This window comes from Denticeps clupeoides, chromosome 3 (assembly GCF_900700375.1).
Source record: "Denticeps clupeoides chromosome 3, fDenClu1.1, whole genome shotgun sequence".
Lineage (NCBI taxonomy): Eukaryota > Metazoa > Chordata > Actinopteri > Clupeiformes > Denticipitidae > Denticeps > Denticeps clupeoides.
Window position 1 is genome coordinate 13,493,378 of NC_041709.1, and position 17,762 is coordinate 13,511,139.

The following is a 17,762-nucleotide window of genomic DNA, read 5'->3' on the forward strand; positions in this document are numbered from 1 at the left end:
TGATCAAACCCATTAGGAGCTCGGCACGCAGTCCTTCCAAATCTCACCTGAAATCTCCCGTCTGAGAGATAACACGTTAACCACACAACATGGTGAATTTCTGCATGGCACTAAACCCTGACTTTGCATAATCAGGTTATTCATTAACGCCTGCTGCTAAGTGGGCAACACACACTGGCTGATGTTTTCACCAAACCTTGATGTGTGAGGTGGAGATGTTTTCAGACAGAAAGATCAAAAAAAATTAAGAGATAGGTGCACTCACTGTTGTTAAATATTAACCGCATTCCTGACTGTCACGTCGTGGCTGAATCTTTTCTCTCCTTCACATATCAGTCTCTGAGACTCATTGTAACTGCATGCCACGTGTAAATGTCCTCCATTTTTAAAAAACACATAAAGGTTGATGCAACTGTGTTGGCCAAAGCTCCAGGTCAAGCTTAGAAACAGGTGAGGCCACATACCTCTCGCCCTCCAGTTGTTCTTCATTCTCTTCCATTGCAAATTTCTGCCGCCGTGCAGAATTGCTCCCCAAGCACTTTCTCTCCCCTTCAGATATGACTTACGTCAATCATGTCTGTAGCACCGCAGCAGAAGTGGAGCTGGGCGTATCACGTCAAAAACGGAAAAAGATTCTGTGGCGTCAAAGAGTTTCTTGCTGCCTTGTCACAGTCAGCAAAATTCTTTCTGCGAATTCCTTTAGCAGAGCGAACATGAATTTAGAGGCACGGAGTGCAATATTCTTGAAAGGCCTCAATGAGAACAGTCTTCCATCCACTGTAGATCCACCAATCCCCTCCACTTTCACCAGTCCTCTCTTGTGCAACTCCTCCAGTCTACTCTTTCCTTAAACGCCAGGCGCGGCGATGATGTCACACCCTCCACATGGTTAATGGCCTTTACCTACTGTTTACTTGGGCTGCGGTTATCGCCCTGCTCTGCATTTTAATGGCTCTGGTGAAGGGACTCATCCAGGGAGTGAGTCTGATTTGCAGTCCTCCCCTCGCTCTCTTATCCCGGCATCGCCACACATGTGCAACGGGCACCAGATATCCACAGTGTGGCACATTAACATGCTCCTTTACTTCCTGCAACCTCTCTCGGTCAAGTGGACTCTGGAACGGGGATGCAAATGAGCGTTCTGCTCATTCCTCCTTCAGCAAAACAGCATGCCCCTCCCCTAATCGCTCGCATGTAGTGACCCTCTGAGACAAAGCACGGTCAAACGCAAGAATAAGATACCCCTCCCCAAGTTATATTAACCCCTGCCCTTCCTATTCCCCTCATGACCGGCCATAATCAGGAACAGGACACCACTGATCCCCCAGGCAGTGAAATCTGCCCTCCCCTTCCCCAACCCATTACTACCACAAAGATCGGCCATACCTGAGAACCGCAGAGTCCCGGCCCTCTCCCCCATCTCCCCTTTCCCCTTCCTAAACCTCAAATCCAACTAGAGCTATCCGGGATGAATCTGACACCAGGCCCGGGCTTGAACAAAGCCAGGTGCAGGACAATGACCGCCATTATGGCTTTTTTCATGGAGAATAAGAAAGGACCTGGCTGTGTGCACACAGGCTGCCTCTCTAAGCCCCAGGCCTTTGTCTGATGCCCAGGCTGGGCCACACTCGGTGCTGAGGCATCCCAGTCTACCCCATTCAACCAGAGGGTAAAGGCAGGTCAGCAAATGCATGCACAAATCATGTGGCTCGTTTTGAATTCTCTAGAATGTCGCTGTGTTTCAGATTAGATTTTTCCACGGTGTGATTGCACTCAAACTGTACTGTGCCCTCTAGAGGACACACCCAACAACAGCTGTCAGTTTTTTTTTTTTTCGTCCCAAGTATCTACGTTTTTGTTGGTAGTCTGTTATAAATGTTGTTTTTAATTCCACAGCTGTACACATCTGTACATCAACATGAATTTTTAATGGGGACCATTAACAAGACAAAGAACATAATCGAGAAGATCACAACGTGAAACCCTGGTCGGGGTCACGGCGTGTGTATTTACAATATGTGGGTGTTTGCACATCTGAGCACACTCAGCCCTACTGCTCTATGCCGGGTGCTGAGCACGTACACACAGCAGCCCTTGTGTCGATAACAATGGCATTTGTTTGGCTTGGCGAGGTTCCATTTTGATGAAGATGGTTAAATGGCGGTGAGACAAAGTTGCTAAATACATATTCCATCTACTATTTTTTTCATCTATATCTATTTTAAACAATTGAACTTACCAGATTAAAGAGCACTGATTCCAAACATATTCTTAAAGTAAAGACATTCCAAATGGCAAAAAAATAATAATATACACTAGAAACTAGGCTGGGAGAGGATCCAATCGGAGTTTGTGGACTCCCCTAGACCCCCCGAGAGTTAGAGGGGTGTTGACGGGTATAGCTTACCTGCGAACAGTCAGCTGAAGTGTCTTATAGGATCCTTTCACCAGAGATATGGCTTCCTGTCTGAAGCCACTCAGTTCCACCTCATTAATAATGACAACCTGATCACCCGGCAGCAGAGGATGCTCCAACTGGTCCACCTTACCACCTTCCTCAACCTAGAAAAAAGCACACACACATACACAATCCTTTCAACAACAAAAGTCCATCAAAATTAAGCACCGTGAGTGACCGTTTCCATCGGTGGAGAACATCTGGATGTTTCCCAGATGTCACATCACACTGAGAGACAGTGTACATGTCCAAAATGTGTCGCCCCCTGATAATAATCCTTCATTTGGAGACTATCCAGCCCTATCTTAAGAGTCTGGTGACAGGGGGCACATGGGAGCGTGGGTGGGCCTTAGCCTTCATCACAGCTCTAAACGAAGCGTTCACACACCTCTGCACAGGGAAGAAACTGAGTTCCAGTCACCACAACAGCCAGAAATGTTTCTGGGACGTACAGAAAAAAACGAAACAAAGTGAGTGCCTTGATGTTCTAGATACGTCTACCAGTTAAAGGGGCTTGTCTGACATTTCCTTGTACACAGTTTGCTATTGAAGTTTCCTTGTTCGAATGAGGCCATTAAGTTTGTGAAATATTTAGAATAATGAGAAAAGCAGGCATGGCATTTTACACTTTTCAAAGTGACAAACTGTTGCACCCCGGAGAAAAGACTGAGGGGGCTTTGCTTCACTTGGTGGCCAAGGGGCCTGAAAAGGAATCTTAAAGTACAGATGCGTTGCCAAGACCCTGACAATGAACCTATTAATATGGCCTCGGACAAAGAGACTAATTCTCTTAACCTTTCTTTAACCCACTGCGTCTGTAAGTCACAGGTCAATACACCAGCATCTCCGATCACTAGCGCCCTGTTAACATGGGTAACAGAATGAGAAGGCATTAAAAATCCCTTTAACAGAAAAATAATGAAATATTTGGGTCCTTTCTTGCTTATTTAAGAGACAAGTTGAGTTCCTGTAAATTCCATTTGTTGCATTCCTCTTTTGTGTCTCTCCTTCTCTCCATCTATCTCGTTCCCTCTCGCTCTCTAGCTTCTCGGACCACCGCCAGAATCTTGGACCACATTCCGAAAAGCATTTCCCTGCATTGGAAGGGAGTTTGAGGGGGAGGACAGTTTAAGGGCCTAAGAGAGGACAGTGCTGGGTATGGGGAGTGGGAGGAATGTGTGAGGGGTGTGTGTGTGTGTGTGTGTGTGTGTGTGAGTGCTGGAATGGAGGGGGAAGGGAATCATTTGAAAAATAGAGGACCAGCGCAGTCTTGGCCATGTGCCTTTTGCTTGATCATGTTTGGATTAGAGGCTTTGGCCGTGCGAAGATTCTGTACCACCAGCACAGCATCCAGAAGAGCTGTTGCCGCAGTTCCACCTTTTTTTTTTTTTTTTTTACAATGTCCTTTAAAAATGCTGCAGTTCAATCTTCCTAAATCTGTACCTCCTCACCATCTTCTGCCCAACATTTACGCTGCCACAAAACAACTTCTATTTCAGCAAATATGAAAATATGAAATACAACTGGATGCAATTATAGTAGAAAATCTCAAATTACACACAACAGACACTGGGTTATGTCAAAGTTACTTTGTAATATATAAAAAAATATATTATTCTAGCAAATGTTGAATTTGTTCCACTGTAATTGTCCTGTCATTCACTTTATATTTGAATAAACATCAACCGGTAGAAGGCATCTAAATTCATGTGTGTTTTTTTTTAGATGGTGATTGTAAATCTTTCGCTTGACGTCATGGTTATTATTTTCGTACACGATTTCCCAATCTAAACAAAAAACACAACTGTTCATATTTCCTGTCCTTTCAAAGCCATACGCATTACTGTAAACTCGTGTCCTACGGCATGCTCTGTTAGCCACATACTGTCAGAAGGGTTGTATGCCCTGTCATATTTTCCTAGTTTTATTCTGTCTGGAACTGTCAGCTAAGAGCTGGATTGGCCCGAGCCAGAGACATTTCTCAAGGAATGAAATCCAAATCCCCAAATAAGGCTGGTGGAGCAGCTCTGAGCACATGAGCTCTCGTTTGGACCTGCATTTTATCTAAGAGGAACAATCTAGCAGGATATTTGCTTTAAAACCCCTAACACAATGCCTCTCAAATGAACAAGATTAAAACACGGTTACAAAATGAATTGGAACACGCCGGCAACATTTTCATGTAAATGTCAGTGATATGAAATCGGAATTTTCCTCCAACAAAAACAAGGCAGACCTGTCGCCGTCTTCCCATGGGATCGCATAATGTTACAGCACATGACGTGAGACGATTCCCCCCAAAAATCTCAGAGCTCCTAAAACCTGTCATTACCGTGTAACAACATGGTACTGCAGATGAAAGGAGAAGCCATGATGTGCAGCCTCCTCTCTGTTGTAAAACAGAAAAGAAAACTTTACCTTTCTGGATGCTGGTTTCCCACAAAAAGGACAATGAAGTCACCCACTAATGCAGAAAGTACTGGGCATGTCCCAACACTGATGTTCGCATCAGACTGGGACAACTGCTGTCACTACAGATATAATTCACAACAAATTCACCACCAGATCAGCCCACCATAGCTTTAAAATTGCCATCAAAATGCAACCCCCGCCGCCCCGGTCTCCATGGACGCAGGATCCCAAGTGGGAATGGCTGGATCTGTTTGCTCAGCTCTTCCTTCATCCGTCACCGGCCTGTGCCCCTCCGTGTAAGCAGGGCCGACAGCACACACGCAATGCACGCCCCAAACCGCGCTTCACCGCGAGACCGTGAATTAGCAGATACACCTTTGTCAGAGCAAGAACAGAAGTTTGGCACATGGGGGGTGGTGGTGATGGCGGTGAAAGGCTGCATTCATGGTAATGAGCACTTGTGGCACGCTGGGGACTTCCTGGAACTCTCACACTGGAACTCTTAATGGGGACTGCAAACCAGGAAATTATTTAAACCAATGAAGGTCTGAGCCAAGCACACAACCAACCATAACTGAGTACATTTACCCTTGCGGCATTTATCAGACGCCCTTATCCAGAGCGACTTACAACCAGTATTTACAGGGACAGTCCCCCCCCCCCCCCCCCCCCCCCCCCGAGACACTCAGGGTTAAGTGTCTTGCTTGTGGGGTTTGAACCTGGGTCTTCTGGTGTGTTACCCACCAGGCTACTGCCACCCTGGCTAAAGAATCACTGGAATAAAAAAAAAAAACTCAGAAATGAGTCTTTAAATGACCTTTGTAACGTTTCTTAAACGCTCGACAAGGGGCACCTCACCTTGGACACGATCAGCGGCTCTCCGTGTTCCAGGCCGCCCTTCAGGGTGAAGCCCCAGGGCGCGCCGCCCAGGAGTCGCGCCTCCACGTACAGCGACGTTCCCCGCCGGACCGCCGCGCTGCCGGCGGAGAAGCCGCTGTCCATAGTCGCGGAGCGGGCCGGGCGCGGAGGGGGAGGAGCGGCGGGACCTCAGGTCGTCCTGCGCGCCGGTGCGTCCCCCCCTTCCCGCTCCCCTTTATTCCTGTAACGCGAAATATCAGCGCGGCGGACCATGTCCGTCGATCGGCATGACGAAACGTCCCACGGGACTTAACAGCAAGTTAAAACAGACAAACCAAAGAAAAAAAAAAAAAAAAAAAAAACACCTTATAGCGCGCGCACTAAAATTCGATTAAAGCCCCCCAAAATGCGGACGCAAACGACAGCGAGTTCTTCCTAAACGAACTTCGGCGGCCACCACTGCGCAGGCAGCTTCACTTTTTCTTTTTCTTTTTTTTTATCGCCCGTCAGCCCGTTTCCCTCTTCCGAGTTCATTTTACCATCACAATAGAATTTGCTACGATCCAGTGAGCCGGGAGAAAGGAGGGCGCCGCGGATCCGGTCAGCGAGTCCGATCCCCGAAACAGGCTCGTCCGGAGAAGAAGCGTTCATAACGGGACCCGGCGAGCCGGCGCTACGTCGGCGTTGCTCGCTGCGTCGCCGGCGGGAGGCTCTCGGGATGCGCGCAAACTTTCGGGACCCATGGATGCGCCGCGCCGGCCCCCTCCGGACCTCCCCGTTACTCACGCGGGCGCCACTGCGCATGCGCGCGCCGAGGTTCCGGGCGCTTTCGGGCTTTTATTCGACCGACGTCGAGCGAATCGCCTCGTCCGCAGTTGTGCGCGGTCGCTGAAAAGTCCTTTACATAGATATACAGGACCGGCCAAAAGTTTGGACACCTTATTTTCATGACCATTTACATTGGTGGATTCTCGCTGAAGGCACCAAAACTATGAATGAACACATGTGGAGTTATGTACTTAACAAAAAAAGGTGAACTAACTGAAAACATGTTTTATATTCTAGTTTCTTCAAAATAGTCACCCTTTGCTCTGATTACTGCTTTGCTTTTGCTCCATGAGCTTCAAGAGGTCCTCACCTGAAATGGTTTTCCAACAGTCTTACAGGAGTTCCCAGAGGTTACATTACATTTACATTTACGGCATTTATCAGACGCCTTTATCCAGAGCGACACTTAAGTGTCTTAAGTGTCTTGCTCAGGGGCATAATGGTAGTAAGCAGGATTTGAACCTGGGTCTTCTGGTTCACAGGCAAGTGTGTTACCCACTAGGCTACTACCACCCCAGGTGTTTTGCACTTGCTGGCCCCTTTTCCTTCACTCTGTGGTCCAGCTCACCCCAAACCATCTCGATTGGGTTCAGGTCCGGTGACTGTGGAGGCCAGGTCTCCACTTTTTGTTAAGTATATAACTCCACATGTGTTCATTCATAGTTTTGATGGCTTCAGTGAGAATCTACCAACGTAAATGGTCATGAAAATAAAGAAAACACATTGAATGAGAAGGTGTGTCCAAACTTTTGGCCTGTACTGTATAACTTACAGACCAGTATCGAGTACAGACCTAGTGCCACCCACGACAATATTATGAGAAGTATAAGGTGTTCGACATAAACATCAAGTGAAGAACCAAGAGTATTTTCCTGTATGGCATGGTCTGAATCCCATGCTGCAGGGAGCCAAGCATGCTGAGCTAGCCGGCTGCCCCAGAGCACTGAGAGCCTAATTGAACTGTCTGTTATTAATAACCTTCTCTTCTCACTGTAAATGAAAACCCCTGTTCTGGAACATTCTACCAGATGGTGCCAGTCCATTTGCAACCCTCATGCTTGTGGTTTAATAGACTTGCGGATGTCTGCAAAGTATTTTCTCGCTGATGTACTGATGATCTCTACTGCGGGATATGGCCTGTGGGAGTCCCAGACACCTTCCATGCTTGTCATTCAGTGAAGGATAAATGTACATTTATTAAGTCAAATAAATGTCTGATTAAGTACAAGGAGGAGTGCTCTGCAGTGCAGATTCCTGAGAATCAGAAGGTGCCATGTAAATATTTTGCCACCCAGAGTCTGTGAACATGGGGCAGTATCTCGCCAGAAATCAGCCAATCTCTATTGCAAAAATCTCCCTGTCTGTAGACTTTTCATAACATATTCATTTGTGGAATTTATTAGACACCCTTATCCAGAGTGACATACAGTAAGTAGTTAGAGGGACAGTCCCCCTGGAGACACTCAGAGTTAAGTGTCATGCTCAGGGACACAATGGTAGTAAGTGGGGTTTGAACCTGTGACTGTTTCTGCAACACAATGCATAGGTGTGAGACAGAATGATTTAAACCGAAAATGTTACACATTGAAGAGGTTAATTTTTGTCATAAATTGTATAGAAGAATTTATGTTGTTAAACATGAGCAATCAGTTACAATAAATACGTAGATTCAGGCAGGGCCAGATATCCGGTCCCTGTACAATCATTATTTCTGTGTACACCTTTGTATCTCATTCCTTAAACAAGTTACCTGCATAGTTGTTGTTGACTGGCTTTATTGTAGCATTCAGTGTTACAATATCGTGGCAAATTTGAAATGGCTGCTACGTCTGCAAATCGATTCACATTTAAAAAAATTATTGTACATTTAACATGCATTTCCTCTGCTTAAGGCAAGCAACACAAAAAAAAGGAAAAACAATCTGTTTTACTCCTCTCCTACTATTCTATATCCATGAAACACTGAAGGCTGATTTTTGGATATTTTTATACACACAGCATTCTGTGCACTTGACAAATTGTGTCCTCCGGTATGTTGTATTGTACAGGAAGGTGACAGACAGGACATTGAAAAGGTCAGCAGGGCAAAGGTCCAGGTACATCTGGAAATGTACAGGAAAGAGGATGTCACACAGAAAACAGGAAGCTGTACTGGAAATGCTTGTGATGCAGATGTCAAACATATTCCAGAGGAAATGCTGGGGATGGAAAGAAGTTCACAGGAATATGCATTCAGCACGACAGACAAACTGTGAGCATGTGTTTTCAATGAAATACTGTAGCTTTGATCTGTGAATGTTACAATTATACCCATAGGATAGTAAAACTTAACACAATTAAGTAAAACTTATTTCTTACATTCAAAATAACTGACATTAAAAATGTCAGTGATTCAGGGTAGTGAAGACAAAATCTAATTTAAATGTTTTTTTTGCCATATATTTTTTTCATTAAAAAATGTAAATCTTTTGCTTGTCATTGATGAGAATACTATTAACATAATATATTTTGAAGAGAGTTCTGAAAATGGTTGGAAATTTAATAAAACATAGAAAAACAATATTCTATTCTCTCACTGGGTGGTGGACTTTTTTTTAATTGGGTAGCCAGGGGAATAAACAAATTTCACACAGCATAGCATTTACAATTTTACAGTGAAAATTTACCATTGGCTTCTTTTCAATGTATGGAGCATTTTTCTCATAGATAATAATTATTATGTTTTTTTTCCTATGTTCATTTAGCTATATACTGCAAAGTTTTAATGGAATATAATTTCATTTATTTTCTAATTAATACTAATAGTGTTAAAAGAATAGACTCATCTTAATTTCAGCTCTAAAATACTAACTCTGCCACCCTTATACAGAGGGTGGAGCTGTTGGTAAAGAAACACAACCCAGACTTTAGATGATTTTCTGACCAGCCTTCATTTTATACACATACATACAAATACATGAAAAGTCGTGGATCCTATCCATTTTTACTGAGATTATTGAGTTGTGGCACAAGATGGAGCACTTTCCTACGCTGTCGTGGCAGGGCACAGTCTGACAGAATTCCAAATAAAAGAGAAGCTCTCACCGGCTCCCGCATTCTCCAAAACACTTGCCATATCTGAGCAATATCTTAATATCTTTTTTTTTAAGTAGAAGAATCCAGTTTTGTAGAAGAATAATTGGCCATAAATATTTAACATACACAACAAATAAAGGTCATACCTGATGCAGAGTTGATTGAATGAATTGTGTACCGTTCATCCAAAAAATCCGAGATACCGAAAAGTCATTACACCAAATGGGCAAAGTGGCTTCTAGGGATTCTATTTCTGTGCCTTGTTCCCCTTTCTCCTTATATAGGCTGCCCTCCTGGACACTAAGAGTGTTTGTTTTATTAATAGTCTGAAGTATGGACTGATCTATGAAGGTTAGCTGCAGCGCAGAGCTCTGCAATGTGAGTTTGTGCAAATAGAAAGGCATCATATGCACCAGCAAAAAACATGCATTACTGCTGCACAAAGGCCAGACCTGCAACTCATATCGCTGCTTCGCAATGAGCAAAAACCACAAGGAATGCTCTCAAGGATTGAGGCCATCTCAATGTCAAACACATTTGGAGAAGCCTAACCTGCCTCCAGGGACAAGGTGTGAAGTTAATGGCATGAAGTCAATGACGTTTTGGGCATTAGGACATCTGCTCCTGAGGTGCTGAGTCATGGAGCTTTGTGCAGATTGCACCAGTTATGATTGGTGACCACATGGGGCATGCAGTGCACATTCAGAGCGTGCACATGTTCCTCTCTCTGAGAAACGGTCATCAGACCACGGGCCTCGCGTCTTTATCTGAAGATATAATTACCTCTTGCTTCATCTGTATGTTGAAGTGGTTTAGCAGAGCTTTGATCTTATATCCTAGACAAATCTGTGAACAAAACCCAGCGTGGTTTCATTCTGAAAACATAATCTTTCTTTAAAGCCCTGATGCAAGGTCAGTGAAGCAGGACAGAAACATACGGGAAGCAAAGGCCCAAGGGGGAGGAAGATGCCTTCATCACTCTGTGCATCGATTTAGTCAGTCTTTGATTGGACTGTGCAGCACAAAAAAAGTCTCCTAAAGAAGCAAACACGAGGGCAGTGCACCCGCATTTCAGTCAACAGTAAGAAGTTCACCAGTGTTTTCTTTTTCTCTGCACACTCAAAACTGGGTTATGCAAACATGAACCGTTTTTAAACTTTGTGTGCCGACAGAAATTCGAACATTCAGATAAGTTGTCCAATGTAGATTAGTGTGCGATTCACCACAGAAGTCAAATCAAATAAAAATGGCTTTAAACGTCAATTTCTGCATATGTGCATAAGCCCCGAACCGTACCAAGCAGCCTTAAAGTGGAAATAAGCAATCTTTTTATCATTTGTGGATTATGTCATGAAAATTTAAAAGGACCATTCCTAATGCACAATATAGATTTGTTTTTTAGCAATAACCAGAAAAATGTCCGTTGGTGGACTTCACCCTGAGGTAAACAAACAGAAATAGTCCAAGTGAAAGCCAGTTAGAATTACTGCAGAGGGATCGCCATCTCTACACGTGTTGGCACAGTTCTTCAGCTTTCTCGCTATTAGTCCCCCGACCTTAGAACGCACTCGCTGCCGCTGAGATGAATCATTTAGTGGGCTGGCAGCACAGGCCACATCCCTCTCCCTCCAACCCTTCAGTGACAAGATGGAGAGCCTCTCAAACACCAAAGTCACCTTCCGTCTGAGTGGAGCAGCAGATACAGAAGCAGCACATTTCTGCATCGTTAATTAATCAAAGCCTCCTGATGCCAGAGGATAAAAAGAGAACCTGGCAACTTGCAGAGCAAAAACCCGAAAGCGTAGTCAACCCCTGTGGACGTATTATAAAATTGAAATACATAAAATTGAAATACATAAAATTGAAATACATAATCTGGAAAATAATGTTATGTGCCTTTTACTTTCACAATATGTCACAATGACTATTTTCATATAAAACTAGTTAGAGCTTTAGTGAAGACGTCCTTTGTCATTACACTATGAAGTGAATAATTCTTCATGGAATGTTAAAGGTATTAATTAAAGGTATTTTAAAAGCAGGAACTCAAGATATATAATACAAATGGTTCAAGCAGTGAGGGGAAAATATCTTTATTTTGGTTTTTTAATATTTCAGTAACAGATCAGATTTTGTTTTTGTAAAAGTCAATATTTCTATAAAATCATATGTGCTACCTTGGTTAGATGTTCCTTATGTGCTGAAAGTCATGTTGAATTTTAGGCGGATAAAGCAGCAAATTCATCAAGATATTCAATGACCAGCCACATTGGCATCAATTTCACATGACTGTGAATTCTCTGTAGTACATTCAGGGCCTATTATGTAATGAGTAACTAGAAGTATGGCATTACTAAATATTACATATTAAACACAATGAAATAATGTACAGACAATACATTTTATTTTTATTTAATAAAACCACAATTGATTATTTTCATAATATATATGAATACATATATCATTTGTTATCATTATTAATATATTATTTTTAAATCAGAAACACTATTCCGTGCACACTGAACTCTGAGATCAGATTTTACAGGATTTCATGCTTCACAAGGTAATTTCTGGACAACCACACATTAAATACTATATCAGTTATTGCAATGGTAATATTATTAGAAGATTTATTGCTATAAAGGGTTTCAGGAGTCATGTTTTGAATTTTGTTCTGATTACTGACACCCCCACCATTTCTGCAAATGGACAATTTCATCAGTCCCACTGAGTGTGAGGCTACGGTTATCACATTCCTCCCAGCGACAAATCCTGCTGTCTTCCACCAGGACAAACTTCCACTCTATCTGGCTTTCCACTGGGAGGGTGACTGTGTTGCTCCAGATCCAGTGCTTTGATTTCTTGAGGGGGACAAAGCTCGTCCACCCACCGAGCTGCTGATGACTCCCAGTTACTGCTATGAACTGATTCAGGGAGCCAGTGATGTAATGAACACAGAAGTTCACTTGTACAGTCTGCGACATAGGGGAAACGGTCGCTACTTGCTTTATTCCCTGCTCATCTTCAGGGGCCTCCCTTGGAGCATCTAATATTCCACTCTCTGATTCTTCCTGATTGTTCTTCCTTCTGTGTGACTCTTCTGCCACCGCAGAGCCTCCACATACATTGCTGACAGGCATAGACAGAAGATTTTTGTTGCTGTCTGTGATGTTCAGCCATTCATTGTCGTCCATGGTGGCTTCCATTATGTTTATCTCCGTCTTGTCACAGCTCTCCTCTGGCTGTGCATTTCTGCTACCGTCAGCAGCATTTTCAGGAGCCACGTCAGCACTTTTGAAGAGTGAAGACTCAAAACACTCAATGGCATGGTTATGAGGAAATCTCAGGTGCTCATGGACCATCCCAAAACGTTCTTGCCATTCACACTGGGGCTGATAGCCAGTTATAAACTGCTCTGGGCTTTTAATGGTTGCTTCCATTGTTTTAAGCTCCCAGGTCAGATCATGTAAATGTGCCATTTGATCTAGTTTTTTCTTTGAATCGTTCCTTCTCTCAGTGACACTTTGCAAATAATACTGAAAGTCACCACCACTCACACGAAAGCTGCTGGTGTCCTGAAGATCATCCCTTGTTTTGTGATCTTCATGTCCCAACTGCTCGGTAAAACTCTGAGTATGGCCATGTTTCTTATGGCTGCCTTTCTTTTTCTGCTTTTTGGACAAATTTTCACATGAAACACTGGCTATGACTTGATGGCAACCAGCAGTAAAAACTTTGGGTGTGCCAGTACCCACTGGTCCATCTAGGTCTTCGTCTGTTTCCATCCATCTTGCTCTCTGATCACTTACATTGTCATTCAAATGTTCAGGACTGGCAGCAGCATTATTCTGCTCCTCTGGGATTTTCCCCGGTTTTTGTTCACTGTGACAGAGTTTCCCTAGAAGGCAAATAAATCTCATTACATTCAAATCTTTTCCGATCATTTGTGCATTCATAACCAATGATGCCATATACAGGTTTTACAGAACTTGTGCTTTATCAAATTAATAAAGCTTTGATTTGAAGCAATGTGAAAACCACTAGTTCTTTATCAAAACAAAGACCACATGCAACTTATTTGAATGGTTTTGCAATGTTCAGCTAACGTTAAACCTTATGAACCTGCAAGTGATCCGAAATATTACCTACAGGCCACAGAGCTGCCAAAACTTTAACCCAATAGCAAGAAATGTTTTTGTCACTGTATCACGCGCCTGAATTTCTAGGACAGTGTCTACCTCCAACCGCGTGTATCCAGCTCTTCCACAGAAAAAGCACACACTCTCTCACCTGGCCATGAGCATGAACCATCAGACGTCATTCAGCAATTCTCACTCACTCCATGTCGAGATGATGTTCAGTGTGCCTTTACTTCTGGAGAAGTGTCAAACGCTTATGTGGCACAAAATGAAATATATACTGACAAAATCACCTTACATGCTTTTGCAAGAAAGAATCTATGTCCCTATCACATTTTGTCCACAAATGCAAGAGGTCTTCCCTTTCACAGGAATCCAAAGCAATAATTCCTTTAGCACAACCAACTGAAATCAGCACCCACTATTTTGTGGACAGAAGGACAGAAATTGTTCATTTGACCTTTCTCCTACAGAATGCATTTAGTCATCGACAAAGATGTCATTTTGATGATAAAATGCTTTAGTGTCATTGACAGAATTTTAACAGAAGATACACCCCGACGTCGGTCCAGAAAATAGCAGATGCTGATGTCAAATGAATAACAACCGATTCTTGTTTTTTTTTTTGTTTTTTTTGGACAAAATGTGACCGGGGTTTATTTTTCTGTTGAGCAAGTTAATTGCGTCATTATAAAATTAATTTCACGGCAGACAATGTGCTATTTTGTGCACGCAAATTTGCAGTAGACGTTTACTCTGCCCCTGTTGTCGTCGCTCACGTGTCCATAAAGACATAAGACCAACAGCCTCCCCGTTTATTAAAGGCGTTTTTTTTTAAAGCGCTTTCCACGGACGCGCACGTCGCACGCATCTGACGCGCTGACGTCACGCCGAGCGCCCCGGCGCTTCCAGCCTGCGCAGGACGCGTGTTTACCTGTTGACGCGCCCCCGGCGCCTTCCGCCCTCGCCTCCCCGCGGTCCGGGGCCGCCGTGGAGCAGCCTCCCTCCGCTCTCCGTCCGGACGTTCCCCCGCGCTGGCGCCTGGCGCTCCGGTAAATGAGGAGCGCGGCGCACAGCGACAGGACGGCGACGGTCCCCACGGCCAACGCGGGGCCGTAACCTCTGGTCAGGGAGAGCAGGTCGTGGTGACCCGCCGCGGCGGCGCTTTTGCTCTTTTTCATGTCGATCCGCCTTCACGCACGTTTCCACCGCGAATGACCTCTTGCTGCGGCACAGATGATATTAAAAAAAAGAAGAGCCGCCACTCCCCCAATCAGGTGCGCTCACTCCCGATTGGATCTCCGAATGACGGTTCCCACCGTAACGCCGCCTCCCCTCGGCGGACCCACCGGTCTGCCTGTCCGCATAATTCATCTGGCAAAGCCTTGATCCAAAGTGGATTAAAAGCACGTTCTCTTCACAATTCTACACACAACACTCCATAATGACGACGTGAAAAATACGTTCACTTTTCACAGAAGTATTCACGGCCTTTGCTCAATACTTTGTCGTTTCACCTTTGGCAGAATTTACAATATGATGCCACAAGCTTGGCCCATTCCTCTTTGCAGAACCTCTCAAGCTCCATCAGGTTGGATGGGAAGCGTCGGTGCACAGCCATTTTAAGATCTTTCCAGAGATGTTCAGCCAGATTCGAGTCTGGACTCTGGCTGGGCCACTCAAGGACATTCACAGAGTTATCCTATCCTTATCTTGTCTGTGTGCTTAGGGCCGTCATCCTGCTAAAAGTCTGGAGCCGGTTCTCATCCAGGATGTCTCTGTAAATTGCTGCAGTCATCTTTCCCTCTATCCTGACTCGTCTCCCAGTTCCTGCAGCTGAAAAACATGATGCTGCCACCACCACGCTTCACTGTAGGGATGGTGTTTCCTCCAAACGTGACGCCTGGAGTTCAATCGTTGTCTCATCAGACCAAAGAATTTGTTTCTCATGGCCTGAGAGTCCTTCGGGTGCCTTTTGATAACATGCATGTGGGCTGCCATATGCCTTTTACCAAAGGAGTGGCTTCCATACAGGCCTGATTGGTGGATTGCTGCAGAGATGATTGTCCTTCTAGAAGGTTCTCCTCTGTCCACAGAGGACCCCTGGAGCTCTGACTGAGAGACCATCAGGTTGGTCACCTCCTTCTCCCTTCGATTGCTCAGTTTATGTGGCCAGCCAGCTGTAAGAGTCCTGGTGGTTTTGAACTTCTTCTACTTCTTCTTCTACTGGATGATGGAGGCCACTGTGCTCATTGGGACCTTCAAAGCAACAGAACATTTTCTGTAACCTTCTCCAGATTTGTGCCTCGAGACAATCCTACAGACAATTCCTTTGACTTCCTGCTTAGTTTGCAATCTAACATGTACTGTGAACTATGGGACCGTATGCAGGCCTGTGCCTTTCCAAATCTCGTCCAATCAACTGTTATTCCACAGATGGACTCCAATCAAGATGCAGAAACATCTCAAGAATGATCAGGGGAAACAGGAGGCACCCGAGCTCAGTTTTGAGCTTCATGGCAAAGGCTGTGAATACTTATGTACATGTGATTTCACTGCTTTTTTATTTTTTAATGAATTTGCCATTTGTTGTCATTGTTGTCATTGTGGGGTGTTGTGTGTAGAATCCATTTTGGAACAAGCCTGTAACATAACAAAATGTGGAAAACTTTCCGGATGCACTGCAAACCAGAATCGTCTGATAAATGTCAATTGATTTATTTTCAAGAATTTTAATCAGAATCCAAGGCCCCACTGTCATGTTGGCTGGATTGTTTTATTACACATTTATTAACCATATCCTTTTATCATTTCAAGCCACTACTTACCAAACCATTATAATTTACTTCCCATCATTACATTATTTTAATCTGACCTCTGTTGTAACCCATAATCTAAACATAATCTGATTAAAATTAGATTTACCTGGCAGGGGAGATACCATGATCAAGAGGGTGGTTCACCCAGGGCGAGGCTCAGCCATTGCACTTTGGCTGTGCTAAACACCTGCGAATTCCCCAAACGTGGGAATCTCGACTGCATCATTTCTGGTAGTGGGGGACTGGGTTCGCACTCTCCCCTGATTTTAGGGGCAGTGGTGGCCTATCGGGGGGCAGTGGTGGCCTAGCGGATAAGGAAGCGGCCCCATAATCAGAAGGTTGCCGGTTCGAATCCCGATTCGCCAAGGTGCCACTGAGCAAAGCACCATCCCCACACACTGCTCCCCGGGCACCTGTCATGGCTGCCCACTGCTCACCAAGGGTGATGGGTTAAATGCAGAGGACAAATTTCACTGTGCTAGTGTGTATCACGAGTGACAATCACTTCACTTTTATTTATTTATTTAACACGCACACGAAGTACCATACTCAACTTTATACTGTAGTGCCATCTACTGGCTGGATAAAATAACATCAATTTGTCTTGGGAAGGAATAAAAAATAGTACTGAGTCATAAAACCTTATCTTTCACACGGATTTCAGTGTCTTTGAATTCAGAAGGAGGGAGGGAGTCTTTTTTTTTGCAATATTGAACGTTCTTTTACTCAATCTGGGTCACATTGCTAAAAAAGTACTGAAACCACCGTGGCAGACCAAAATGAATGTTGAATAGTTTGTTCTACTGTCCTTTTAATAATTAAAAAAGTATTATCGTTACTATAGCTACTAATATAATGTTTTTCTTCAGATTAGGTCCTCGGCCATGTCTTTATTAAATTTAGATTTAAATAGATTTAGGATGCATTGCTTCTGACAAGGCAGGTCAATTTGATAGACTTGTTGATTCACTGCAATCTTAATAATTGCAGCATGACTCTTCGGGTCACTTTCCCATTTGTAGGTTAAGCCTAGTCCTAAACTTTCAAGAGAACTTCAATTAATATCTTAGTCCACAAATAGGAAAGTGACCCTAAAAGTAATAGAGGAGCTGGAGAATGTCAACAGGATAAAGTTTTACTCTCCTCCTAGCTATGGGATGACTCCGACTTTTT

The 17,762-nt window shown here is 44.0% G+C and overlaps 2 protein-coding genes and 1 non-coding gene across 4 annotated transcripts in view; 1 reads left to right on the top strand and 2 right to left on the bottom strand.

Moving 5' to 3' along the window:
- shroom3 (shroom family member 3) overlaps window positions 1-5,914 on the bottom strand; it is a 41,270-nt gene extending 35,356 nt beyond the window's left edge. Inside the window, exons 1-2 of one of the 2 annotated variants that reach the window (XM_028973759.1) lie at window positions 5,729-5,914; window positions 2,408-2,562 (exon numbers count right to left, since the gene is read on the bottom strand). In XM_028973759.1, the coding sequence (XP_028829592.1) occupies window positions 2,408-2,562; window positions 5,729-5,872 (299 nt within the window). In that variant the 5' untranslated portion in view covers window positions 5,873-5,914. Of the gene's footprint in view, window positions 1-464; window positions 1,156-2,407; window positions 2,563-5,728 lie in introns of those variants that run through there. The other variant, XM_028973762.1, reaches the window with a different exon arrangement.
- A 6,212-nt stretch (window positions 5,915-12,126) lies between these two features.
- Window positions 12,127-15,017, bottom strand: stbd1 (starch binding domain 1). Its single transcript, XM_028974003.1, has 2 exons — window positions 14,705-15,017; window positions 12,127-13,529 (listed from the first exon to the last, which is right to left on the bottom strand). Exons 1-2 carry the CDS (start codon window positions 14,949-14,951, stop codon window positions 12,310-12,312), a joined length of 1,467 nt encoding a protein of 488 aa, XP_028829836.1. The 5' UTR covers window positions 14,952-15,017; the 3' UTR covers window positions 12,127-12,309.
- Window positions 15,018-16,687: 1,670 nt separating this feature from the next.
- LOC114787249 (U1 spliceosomal RNA) lies at window positions 16,688-16,852 on the top strand. Its single transcript, XR_003749379.1, has one exon. It is a non-coding gene; the product is annotated as a U1 spliceosomal RNA (small nuclear RNA).
- The last annotated feature ends 910 nt before the right edge of the window (window positions 16,853-17,762 follow it).